This window comes from Carex rostrata, chromosome 21 (assembly GCF_964058835.1).
Source record: "Carex rostrata chromosome 21, lpCarRost1.2, whole genome shotgun sequence".
Classification (NCBI taxonomy): domain Eukaryota; kingdom Viridiplantae; phylum Streptophyta; class Magnoliopsida; order Poales; family Cyperaceae; genus Carex; species Carex rostrata.
Genome location: NC_135938.1, coordinates 4,906,584 through 4,919,896, shown reverse-complemented (window position 1 = coordinate 4,919,896; position 13,313 = coordinate 4,906,584). Strand labels below are relative to the sequence as shown.

Here is a 13,313-nt window from a genome sequence, read left to right as displayed (position 1 = left end):
TAAAATGCATCAAGGATGGTTGAATGGGGTACGACTTGGATTTGGGTTTGGCGGACAGATTTTTAATTCAATTCAGGGCTTGACTTTCGTCAAAAAATATATTATACCTTCCTAATTTACCGTTTGTACTTGGCTGCGCCTAGGTGTGTCAATGGGTACGGTACGGATCAGGTGGAGACATTTTCATACCTATACCCATTAAAATTGACCTTACTCATATCCTACCCATACCCATTAAAAATTGATCTTACTCTACCCTACCCTTACCCGTTAATCTTATCGGGTAACGAAACGGTAGCGGGTGAATAACGGATAATACTAGTATAATAATTAGTTTTATTATATTTTACAAATTAAACATAAAAAACTCATTCATTTTAACACATATATAATTGCATTTCTAATAAAAAATAAAATAAATGTGCAATCAATTCCAACTAAATTATTTTTTATAAAGAATAAAAATTCAAAAACACGAATAAACATTTAAGTGGGTTAGAAATTGAATTAAATATACATTTAAGTGGGTTGGAAATTGAATTGAATACATATTTGAATTTTATAATTACCCTATAGGGTAACGGGTACGAAATAGTCATTATCCATACCCTTACCCATTTATTTAACGAAAAAAAATTCTTATCCATACCCATACCCAATAAGCTAACGAAAAGAAAACCTTACCCATACCCGCCTTATCGAATACGATACGGGTCGGGTAAACGGCTAAAAAGGTACCATTGACACCCCTAGCTAGGGGTGAGTAAATCGCTCATAACTCGTGAGCCGCTCATAACTCGCTCATTAAAAGCTCGCCTAAACTCGCTCATTTATCCACTCATTTAAACTCGCTCATTAACAACTCGCTCATTTACTTAATGAGCGAGCATGAGCATGTCCCAACTCGCTCATAACTCGCTCATTAAGAATTTGCCACATTTAATCCTATGTAATTATGTGTAACATCAAGCTTGCCTCATTAAGATTGATAGATAGTGAGCATAGTTTCATATTTAATCTTGTGTAATATAGTGAGCATAATGTAACATTTAATCATGTGTAATATACTAATATTCATAGTTTCATATTCTTTTTTTTTTGTAAATCGGCAGAACCAAAACTTCCGCCTAAAGTCCAAAACAAGTAATAGTCATAATAACTCGCTCATTTAAATGAATTATGACAATTTGTTGGATTTTGTTATGATGACTTTTAACAAATTTTGTTATGCGTGAGCACATTATATAATTATGTTATGAGTCATAAGTCATAACTCGTGAGCCGCTCATAACTCTCTCATTAAAAGCTCGCTCATTTACAACTCGCTCATTTATCCGCTCATTTAAACTCGCTCATTAACAACTCGCTCATTTACTTAATGAGCGAGCATGAGCATACCCTAACTCGCTCATGCTCGCTCATTAATCACCCCTACCCCTAGCTGCGCCTAAAATGCGAAACGAAAATAAGCGTTATATTTTAGAATAATGCCTCGACTAGTCTTGGCAGGAGGCATTTAATTTGTAAGTTAATATATTTATCCGGCCGAGTAATCAAATAGAAAGTTTATTAACCATGGGACTATAAAAACATGACATGCTCAATAATCTGTTCAGATTTCGACGTCTGGTTATGATAACTTTGCTTATTTCCGTATTATGTATCTGTATCGATATATGGTAGAACGAAATAATAGGAGGAGAGTATTGATTATCTCTATTTCAAAACTTAAATAAATTGCAGACAACGACAACGTTTGACATGTCACATACACATTTAAAACTACATCGAGGAGAGTATTGATTATTTGTCTGACAGTTCATCAAACTACATTACAAATAAAATTAATATAAAACAACTAAATCTTTATGATGTTTGTCCACCTAAGTTGTAATAAAAAAATAAACATAAAATGAAATAGAATCTATCTAATGACTTATCAACCTACGTCGTAAATAAAAATAAATATAAAATAAAACATAATTTGGCTATAAAATTTAGTAATCGGTTATTTAACGATGCACTTTCTTATAACTGATTTATTCAGTATAACAACAGTACAAATATAATCCACTCAAATACATCTAATTACGTACACATTTAATTGTTTAGATCTAGGTTTTCAGATACCACAAGAGTTAGACAGGTCGATTCATAAACATATTCAGATTCCTTTATCTAATATCCCATTAAACGTACCCTCGTAATTCAATACAGTTTATATTATTCAAACATATCAAAATAAAAACACATATTAATTATAGAGAAATTCAATTACTTGATATGAGACATTTCGAAAACTCAGATCGGATAACAATCAATAGTCAAAATTATCTGTGACGTAAGATAAAATATGTCATTTACTTTGCGAAATACAATAACCCAACTCTTTCTCTCTCTATCTATCTATAATTCTATATATACATGTTCCTTTTCGTTCTCATTTTCTTTGCTTTTTTTTTCTATTTTTTTCTCTCTTACCGAAATCAAATGAGGGAAGGGGTGTATTTAACGAGATTAAGGTGGGACTTAGACACTTAGTTGGTGGTTCAGAGAAAATGGGAAGAGTATGCATGGCGGCCATGTGACCACCATTTTTTTTTTCATATTTTTAATTATTAAAAATACATTCAAATACAAATTAAGTTAAAAGAATATTATATTGCAACTAGATTTAAAAATTAATTTTTACAATCATTGTCAAAATTACAGGGTGTAAAATGACATTATGTAAAATACACTGCTAACTTAGTAACGTTTGATACATTATGAAATGTTGACAACGGCAACATTTCACAAAGTAACAATTTAATTTTTATAAGAAATTTATTTCATGAAGTAAACTTATTATGTATATAAAAACATTCTTTGGATATGTAAAATATAAATCATATCCGAAATATTACTTTAGAAAAATAACCACCACAAAGTAACAATTCTATAAAATTCAAACAGTCCTACAAAACTCTATATAAAACGGGAATGAAATCCGCTGCTATTCTCTTCCCGTGAACAGTAACCCTACTATTCCTGCTTTTCCGAATCCAACCATTCAATTTTTTTTGGAAACAAATCTCAAAGCAACTTTTTTCAAAACTTTTCTGTGCACGTATCTCGAAACAATTCAATGACTGGATTTGAAAAAACAGGAATAGCAGGAATACTGTTCATGCACAAGAATAATAGCAGTTTTTGATCCATATAAAACGTCTAGTTGCACAAATTGACAAAAAAAATTCTAGCCCGGCGTATATCTCTCAGTTGAACTTCTAAGTCTTCTCTGTGGCTCGGCCTCCCCTACAGTGAACTATACAGCCTCGGGGGCAGAAGCATGGCCAGCCCTGGTGCTGGGCAGCCAAGGCGACCGCCCCGGGCCCCAAGATTCAAGGGGCCCCAAAAAATAAAAATGTTTGTATGTATATATAAAAAAAATTGTATATATTAAAAATAAATAAAATATTAAGGCCCAAAGTTTGTATGTATAAATGACTCAAATTTTTCTATAAATAAGTATGATTTTTCTATAAAAATTAGACTGGCTAATCGCTTCCATAAATACTTTAGCACCATATGCTTCTAAGTCGTTTTTGCATTTTAAAAGTCTAAATAGTCGATTCAAACCGTTCAACATGATATCCATATTAAAACGTGCTCGGAGACCAAATTTTACATTTTTTTTTACTATTTTTAAGGTAGGTAGAAAATCATTGTTTTTTATGGTTCAAAATCTTCTGAATCAATGAATTTTCTACTTATCTTAAAAAATAGTAAAAAAAAATCCAAAAAAATATAAAATTTGGTCTCCAAGCACGTTCTAATATGAATATCATATTGAACGGTTCGGATCGACTGTTTGGACTTTAAAAATACAAAAATAACTTAATAGACATATGGTTTCATAAAAAAAATTGTATATATAAAGGGTCCAAAATTTTCTCCCGCTCCGGGCCCCAAAAACTTCAAAACCGGCCATGGGCAGAAGTTGGTAAAGGAAAAGAGGTACTAAGCACCTCTAATTATAAATTGAAATTTTCAATTTTTGTCCTTTAAAATTTCCAATTTCACAAAAATTATACTATTATTATATTTTTTGGTAGAAACATGCCCGTAGGCGTTGCTATATAAAGTACATAATACAACAAATTAGTTGTGCCATGGTTGAAAGAGAGAAAAACTAGTACTATACGCCTTGTATGCCCATGTAAAAAGAATCTAGCTCAATTGTGTCTGAAATCTAGAGTAAGCAACAGCAGGGACAAGCATATAGATCTTTGAAGCAGTTTAGTATGCGCTGCTGGTATTCCTGATATTCCTGGGCACAGTTGATAATTGTACCTGTAATTTGCCACATGAGAGAAGGGATCCCTTTGCATTTACCAGGTAAACATGATGTCCCATTGTAGATTAAAGCATGAATCAGAATCAAATCCGAAAGGAAAAAGAAATCCATAACAAACCAGATTAAGTCCAAAGTATAGTAGGACCAGACAACCTCTAAGGAGCATAATGACAGAAGCCATCCTTGATTACCAGATATACAGAACACCCCCCCGACTTGTAAAATTTATAAAAGACACCTTCAGATGGACCAATAATACTATGATGCACCACAGTAGTGTCTGACAACCTCCAAAGAGCCAAAAAGAACAAAAAAACCTCCGAAAATGCTAAGCAGTAGTGTCTGACCCCCCCCCCCCCCCCCCCCCCCAAAATAAAATAAAATAAAATAAAATAATAATGTACAAAATTTACACCAACCTCCCTTGTTTCACCAGAAATATAAGTAGGCCCCTGATGTACCAAGCTGTAACCAAGAATTGAGAAAAAGATAAAAAAAATATACTTATAATTACTATTAGCTCGCTTATAAAATAACATAACACTTGTTTATCTAGTCCCTTGTCTCTGTTTTTTTTTTAAAACCTAGCAGCGGCTGCCATGTAGTAGTCCCTTGTCTCAATTTCTGATTTTTTTTCCTATACAGCCTCATCCATCATGAGTGGGATAGATCTCCAGGAGTGGATATGTACTGATGTGGCGTCCGAATATGCAACAACTGTGGCTAGATCTTCCTCTTGTTACCACCTTCAATTATATGCAGCACCACCAGCTCAGCTGTATCTTAATTTCTCTCTCTTTCATATCTTTATGAACATAATTATATAACATTAATTAAAGTCCACCAATCTTATCTAGTCAATTAATTCCCATCTCTCTATCTTGCTGTACCCATCTCTCTTATATAATATAATAATACCTTGTCCTCTTTGGCTTTCTGGATGTGAAGCAACTCTGAAGAAAGGAGCACATATATTTGTAGATCTCAAGGACGGAAGCTTGCAAGTGCAACTACAAATTAAGTAAGCGAATCATTTTGTCTAAATATCTATCAAATATAATGTATATTATTAAATTACAGGTTGATGTATATCCTATGGAACTTAATTTATCCAGCAAATCCTCATTCATCCTTATTTTATGATGTTATTGAAAAACAACATTTTGAAGAGTACATATGCAAGTTGGCATTAGCTAGTTAATCCCATGCATGCATATTATATTATACTAATTAATTTTATATAAATTTTCTTTTCTATTTTTCTAAAATGTGTAACTGATTTATTAACAGAAGATATATATTTCAACATGAGCACCGGTTCAAAGAATGCATCCCCAGCAGTACATGTACCTCTCTCAGCTGCATTTCCTCAGGCCACACCAGCATCTATCTTCCCTCCTCCAGGTGTGATTTTATTAATTGTCACTTAGATAACTACAATTTAATATTGCTGATGTTATTTTTTATAAGATAAGAGAAGAAATTAAAGAAAACAATTTATTATTGCATTCTTATTTTGAGTTTTAAATGTATCTCTATTTAAAGAAGAAATTTAAAAAATAGTCATCGAACTATTAATTACAACTACTAACTACTAACTACTAACCACTAACCTATTAATTCAAAAATTAGAACTAGCCGTTATTTTTAACAGCTGAAAAGGACAGAAAATCATGCCAAATGTGATTCTTTGATTCAAGTTTGACTTTGACCTGAACTCTTAGCCGAGATAATAAGCTTGCTTTTTATTCAACATACAGCGTCAGATTACTACGAATTAGATGATTTATTAACACATGAAGAAAAGAATTTGCGCAATAAGATTCGTGAACTTGTGGTGGAAGAAGTTGCTCCTATAATGACCGAGGTAAATTAATATATCAATACCTATATGCAACACAGTTTAACGAATTTACCATTACAAGTGAAAAAAATAAATATTCGATAAAATAGCAAAACACAATGTTTTGAGGAATTCAAGTGAAAAATAAATAAATATTCGACAAAATAGCAAAACACAATGTTTTGAGGAATTCAAGTGAAAAAAAATAAATATTCGATAAAAAACCCTGGCACACTCTGTTACAAATAAAATGCATCGATACATATGCATCATCGAATGTGAGAATATCAATTTGATTATAACCCGTTGACCTTTTTTATTTATGTAGTACTGGGAGAAGGCAGAGTTTCCGCACCATATTATTCCCAAATTTGGTGCCTTGGGTTTCGCCGGAGGACCAATTGAGGTTTGTTTCCAATTGAGCAAAAAAATTCCTAGTAAATTTACCAACATGAAATCGCTCTCACAAAAACTTGCATATGCAGAGATTGCACGGGTTGATCCAAGCATCGGCTCATCTATTTTGGTTCATTCTTGTCTCGCTACACTTACCATTGGTACTACTAGTGTCATTCTTTTGTTTGTTGATAATCACATACTAGTCTGATGGGGCAAGTTAACATTGACAAACTTTCAATCCCTTGAATTCTGTCAAAATGCAGCACAGCGTGGATCTGAGGAGCAAAAGTAAAAGTATATACCACCTTGGCTCGAATGGATACAATTGTTACTTGTGTATGTTCCAGATTATACCGGTTACTATTGTCAGTATGTTATTTTATTGGGTTTGTTAATGTTTCTTGTTCTTTTCTTTGTGGGATACTGACTAGTTAAGCATTGTTAATTTCAACTGGTAGGGTTTGACTGAGCCAAACTACGGAAGTGATGCAAGCTCACTACAAACCAGGGCAACAAAGGTTACAAATTAATTCAAAGATAATAAAATATAGAACACTTTATGTAAACCTAAATTTTGTTCTTTTCACATGTTTTTGAAAATCTTTTTCCAAATAAAAAAACTCATATATTTGATCAAACAGGTTGAGGGAGGTTGGATTATAAATGGCCAAAAAAAATGGACAGCAAATTGTACATTTGCTGATATATTTGTTATCAGTGCCAGAAATGCTGAAACGAAACAAGTCAATGGGTAAGTAATCAAGTTTGGGTACTCTGTGTATTATATGTTTTGTAGAACCTTTGATGATTAATTAATTTTTTTTTTACCATTGGTTGCCTTATATATTGTCCAATATTGAATTCCTTTGGTTTCCCCTTCAATAATTTTGAGATTTTGAGTTTCAGATTTATCATAAAGAAAGGGACTCCAGGTGTTAGTGTAACAAAAATAGAGAACAAGGTAGCATTAAGAATTGTTCAAAATGGAGATGTTATGTTTAATGACGTTTTTGTCCCTAACGAAGATAAGTTGCCTGGTATCACTTCATTTCAAGGCTTTGTGGAGGTATTCCTGTTTTTGCACTGTATAATTCTGTTGTACCACATCTTAGCAATTTTGCAAATCTTTCCCCTTTCTGTACCTTGTTGAAATATCACTAAGCATTTCTCAGAGTTGCAAGGTAACGTTAGATACTGAGAAAGTTACATGAAACAGGCATTATCTTTGGCTCGCGTCATGGTATCCTGGCTGTCTATTGGTGTAGCAATGGGTGTCTATGATTTATGCAACAGGTATATAGAGATTCTCATTAAATTCTCACCTTGTGGACCAAACTAAGTTTGTAATTGAATTAAACAGGTATGTGAACGAGAGGAAGCAATTCGGGGTCCCACTTGCAGCATTTCAACTTACACAAGAAAAACTGGTGCGCATGCTCAGTAATATACAAGCAATGTTTCTCACTGGTTGGCGTCTTTGCAAGTTGCATGAATCCGGTAAAATGACTGCCGGTCATGCTAGCATGGGAAAGGTAAGTGCCTCAATTGTTCATTACCCCCAAATATTATGGATTAATTTTCATCTAATTTGATCGATGAACTGAGAGCATGATTAACAGGCATGGATAACCTTGAGGGCACGAGAGACAGTTAGTCTTGGAAGGGAATTGCTTGGTGGCAATGGCATTTTAACTGATTTTCTTGTTGGAAAGGTATTATTTTTTGTTGTTGTTGTTGTTGTTTAGTTTTCAAGGGAATTTGTTTTCAATTTCAACATTGTTGTCTTCATTGATCCTCTCCGGTAATAATATATTTGAGCTATCGGCTTTGGTTTTATTTTTGAAAATATAACAGCACCTTCATTGTTTCAAATTCAGGCATTTTGTGACATGGAGCCTATATTTTCCTATGAAGGCACCTATGAGATCAATTGTTTGATTACTGGAAGAGAAATCACTGGCATTACAAGCTTCAAACCACCTTTACGGACAAATCTCAGCCGCCTTTAATAAAAAGGAAATATGTATGAGATTTAGTTTTATCTTAATTAATATGATAACCTTTCAGGGCTATTGAATAGAAAAAAAAGATTGAGAAGATATGTATAGAATTGTTCATTTTGTACTTGCGATTCTCTTATTTTGTTTTACTTGTATTACTCTCTTATTATGTTGAGAAAATCTTGCAGAGTTACAGTTCCCTTGTTTGCTCTGTGTGTAGTTTTGAGATAAATTGTCATTGTGTTAAAAAGAATCCTTGAATTGCATTTCAAGTTTTTAATGCTAAACAATAAACACTGGTAGGTATCATTTGAGGACGCGTGCAACCTATAGCATAATTCTTCAGATCAACAAAACCAGAGTGTTCTGAGGAAGCAATTCAAGTGAAATTTGAAATATTATGCAATAAATTATACGAGGAAGATATCCATTTGCAATATACACCGATAAAACTGCACCAGTAAAATTGATCTTGGTGCTCGGTAAAATGCTGTGCTTCAAACTGTTTTGTGTCTTTTAGTTTCCATGAAACCAATAAAGTTACTACCAATCATGCTAGCTTGGCAACACTGACCGTTGCATCTAAGGTATCAATTCATTCTCCTATGTAAAACATATTCTTTTAATCAAATCTAAATTGTTTTAATAGCTGAAGCAGAAAGTTTAAAATATGATGGGCCCAAACACCAAAAAATAGAAAACCGAATTGCAAGACATGGACAATTATTTATTGAACAAAACAAATAAATAAAATCGGAAAGATAAGAAAAACTGAGGGATGGTTTATTGGCTTAAATCTGGCTTTTCTATTTTGAATTGCTTTAAACCAACTTTAGATCCAGTTTTTGTAATATCCTCTTGAACTTGAGCTCTAAATTCCTTCAAAGTGAATTGCCTGTAAGTTGAGCTACGCAGCACATTGTCTTCCTCGGGAAAGACAAAATAACCAAGAGATAATCTCTCAGCAATTCCATTTGCAAGTACTCTGTGTTTCACACTGTTGTACCTGTCATCACTTATAACCTAAAGATGATAAATAGGTAGTTAGCTTGAATATATTCTCTATTTGGGGTTGAATCAGATATATACAGCAAAATATTTTCTGTGCCAAAAGTTTTTCCTGGCATTAAAAATCTGGTACTTGCAATTTAGCTTGAATAATACAAGGAACCATAAATGTAAAGATACCTGCATCAGATCTCCGAGGTTAACAATCAGAGTACCAGGAACCGGTACCACGTTGAACCATGCATTTTCATGAAGAACTTGTAAACCACCTACATCATCTTCATTCAAAATTGTCAGAACCGAGCTGTCGGTATGTGCCTCCATGCCGAGATAACCAGATGGGTTGGGGCAAATTGGGTATCGGTAGACCCGAAACATGCCATTTGACTCTGATAAATACGCAGCCCTTTGTTCTGCATCTAAATTGAGATCATTTGCCACTGTATTAAACAGAGTTCTTGAAATGCGCGCCATGTGCTCACAGTATTCTACAGCAAGGTTCCTACAAGAATAACAAAATTTATGGTTAAAACTTAAAACTGATTTTGATTCAAAACAAGCATTAGGATAGCTTGGCAGACAAACACGGAGAAATTAAACAACTAAATGTTTTCATGCTTCATTCAAAAAGAAAAATTGTTTTGTTTGGGAAAATAATATTCTCAAAGGCTCAAAGCACTCCTTTGTAAACAGTTGTTTGTTTCAGCGTTCTTTCAAAACTTTAAAATGTACAACTTAGTTTCCGATTTTCACACTATATTCCTTTTTTAACACAACATTCTTCTAGGCCCAGTAGCAATCATCACTTGCAAATTCTATGAAGGCCCAGCCCAATCCAGAAAAACCAGGCTAATACAAGATACGACAAAACAGAAAAATGAACGAATTAAAAAACAAAATGACATACCTAAAGTCACCGAACTCCGACTCACTCGCCGCAGACGCAAGCCTCCCGAGTGACACGTGGAGCCCTTCCAGCCAATTAACCTCCTTCACGCTTAGAGTCACCGCCGGTGTGCCCCAGAAATACTTCACCGCTCCATCGGAGAATTCCGCGATCTTGCTCTCGAACGGCCGGGACAGGATCTCACTCGCCAGAGCAAAGAGGCGAGCGGAGAGGCCAGGTGGCACTCCATGATTGGTCAGGCGGAACAGGCCCAGGTTCTGGCAGGATTGGGAGAGGAGATTGGGATCCAGGTGTTGGAGGTCTAGAAGTGGGACCTGGAGAGTGGAGCCCGGTTGAAGGGATGTCGATTTTGGGGTAGGATTGTGGTGGGACCGGGATGTCAAAAAGAAGGGTGGGTACGAGCTGTCTGCTGTTAGTTGATCCATTGCTTAAAGAGGTTGGTACTCGTTAGTTGACTGTGTTGGTGGGGGTTAGAGGTGTGAGAGAGAGCCGGAGAGAATAAAAACACGGATGTGATTGATTACCAAAGCGGGCTATTCATGTAAAACTTTATATTAATCAACCCTTCAATGTATATGATATGTGTTTAGTATCTGATCAAAATTACATAATTAATGTTAATTATACTTAGAGCAGGCTCCAGAACTGGAGGCCGTAGAGAAAGAAAAAGAAAAAGGAGAAGGGATAGAAGAAAGAGATAATCTTACACCTTGAATTGAGAGTAACAGATTTCGTCAAAAATCAACACCACGCTCCTCTCTGAACAATAACACCTCCCCTTCAGAACTGGAGGCCGTAGAGAAAGAAAAAGAAAAAGGAGAAGGGATAGAAGGAAGAGATAATCTTACACCTTGAATTGGGAGTAATAGATTTCGTCAAAAATCAACACCACACTCCTTCTGAACAATAACACCTCCCCTTCAGAACTGGAGGTCGTAGAGAAAGAAAAAGAAAAAGGAGAAGAGATAGAAGAAAGAGATAATCTTACACCTTGAATTGAGAGTAATAGATTTCGTCAAAAATCAACACCACACTCCTCTCTGAACAATAACACCTCCCCTTCGCTCCCTTTTTATTTCTTCTCTTCTGAAGCAGATGAACGATATGGACAGCCCGACGATCAACATATTTGCCTTTTCCTCCCTTTAATGAAGGAGTTCTCTCTCTCTTTGAAGCACTCTTAGAGACAGATTGCAAACAAATCAGATATCCGTGAAGATATAAATAATTTTGTATTAAATTATATAATATATAACTACTATTTAGATATTAATAATAATAATTTCAAATTATATTCGTATATGTATCTATATCCGCACAAATATTCATATCTAATTTTCAAATCTAAATCTGAATACAATCGAATAATATCCGATCCACTTGCACCCATACTTAGAGACTTAGAGATGGATCATTACATAAAACAAGCAACGGAGATCACAAAATAGTAAATAATAATAATAATATTATAGTTATTTACTATTAAACTATCAATTTAGAAAAGAATCAGTATATTTTTATTGTGCAAAATATCTTTTTTTTTACTAACTAACATATTTAAATAATATCACTCTATATTTATATTTTTTTAATTTAGTTAATAAATGAGACCGAATCGTCTGCCTCCCGGAGGGCAGGAAATTCCTGTCCCCAGAGTCTCTGCGGGTGGGGCCCATTTAAAAACAGTAACAATAATTAAACTCTTAAACAGTAACCGGTCCCACCCCGGTCCCACTCCGCAGAGACTCTGGGGACAGGAATTTCCTGCCCCCGGGCAGACGATTCGGTTTCTTAATAAATTTGTACGATATCATATATCGTTCATCGAGGTAAAACCGTTGCTCATTTATTCACAATGTTATATGATATTTTAATTTTCGTATTATAGAAAGCCATTTGAATATAAATTTATCAAATAAATGATAAGTGCAACACAATACTGTATAAAATGCACGGTTCAAGTGAATGTTTGTATCGTATTGAGTAAAAAGGAGTAGAGCCTTATCTATCCGTACCTAACTGGCCAACTGGGTCAGATGTTTTATTAGGTACAACCTAATGTTCATAAAGTACTGGAGCAAGCAGATCGAGACACTTCAGCTTGAAAAATTCGATTAGACAGTTGAAATTTAATGTGAACATTAACTTGTATGCATTTAAATATTTTTCACTCTCCAAGTTTAAACCTGACACATCTCAGCTCTGTTAATACTTAATTCTTATATGTAGTGATAGTTGAAATTTAATGTGAACATTAACTTGTATGCATTTAAATATTTTTCACTCTCCGAGTTTAAACCTGACACATCTCAGCTCTGTTAATACTTAATACTTATATGTAGTTTGTACTGTAGATCGGCAGGCACGGACTCCAGGAATCATTTAGTTTTCTGTTTCGTCAAGTCGGCACCGCTCACCGCTTTTGTAAGCGGCGAAAATCATGGTGAAATTCCACGTGAAAAGTGAGAAAAAGGAAAAGTTCAGAATTTGCAGTGCTCTCTCTTTTGGGACAATTGGTGATGGTTGCGCTAGTTAATTCTGTTTATGAATCTAGTTACTGTTTTTGGTGCTTTCGTCTAATAAATTTGACACTACTCATTGCTTTATTTTCATTGGAGCAGCTGTTTCTGTCTATTAGATCTTATCATCGTTTGTCGATGCTTCTGTTTAATGAATCTGATCACCATGTTTTCCTTCGACCTCTTGGGATTTTCATTAAATAAGCAGTTCGTTTTTTTTTTTTTTGGCAATGAAAGAGTTGATGGAATGAGCTGTACATATAGTTATTTACTTTCTATGTTGTTATATGTTTTAGCT

At 34.3% G+C, this 13,313-nt stretch overlaps 1 protein-coding gene and 1 pseudogene across 4 annotated transcripts; one reads left to right on the top strand and one right to left on the bottom strand.

Annotated features, from left to right (window-relative positions):
- The first annotated feature begins 5,268 nt into the window (after positions 1-5,268).
- Positions 5,269-8,677, top strand: LOC144573321 (acyl-coenzyme A oxidase 4, peroxisomal-like; annotated as a pseudogene). The gene is made up of 12 exons (XR_013517928.1): positions 5,269-5,360; positions 5,630-5,743; positions 6,100-6,206; positions 6,511-6,739; positions 6,845-6,917; positions 7,040-7,099; positions 7,223-7,332; positions 7,488-7,647; positions 7,798-7,874; positions 7,942-8,113; positions 8,201-8,293; positions 8,459-8,677. The product of XR_013517928.1 is annotated as an acyl-coenzyme A oxidase 4, peroxisomal-like (transcript).
- A 149-nt stretch (positions 8,678-8,826) lies between these two features.
- LOC144573224 (gibberellin 2-beta-dioxygenase 6-like) lies at positions 8,827-11,044 on the bottom strand. Of its 3 annotated transcripts, none has more exons than XM_078322940.1 (3): positions 10,497-11,044; positions 9,770-10,091; positions 8,827-9,508 (listed from the first exon to the last, which is right to left on the bottom strand). In XM_078322940.1, the coding sequence occupies exons 1-3, from the start codon at positions 10,919-10,921 to the stop codon at positions 9,365-9,367; spliced, it is 891 nt and encodes a 296-aa protein (XP_078179066.1). In that variant the 5' UTR covers positions 10,922-11,044; the 3' UTR covers positions 8,827-9,364. The 3 variants fall into 3 exon arrangements, with proteins under 3 accessions (XP_078179066.1, XP_078179065.1, XP_078179067.1); XM_078322939.1 differs by having other exon boundaries at positions 8,827-9,604; positions 10,497-11,042; XM_078322941.1 differs by having other exon boundaries at positions 9,483-9,596; positions 10,497-11,042.
- Positions 11,045-13,313: the final 2,269 nt, after the last annotated feature.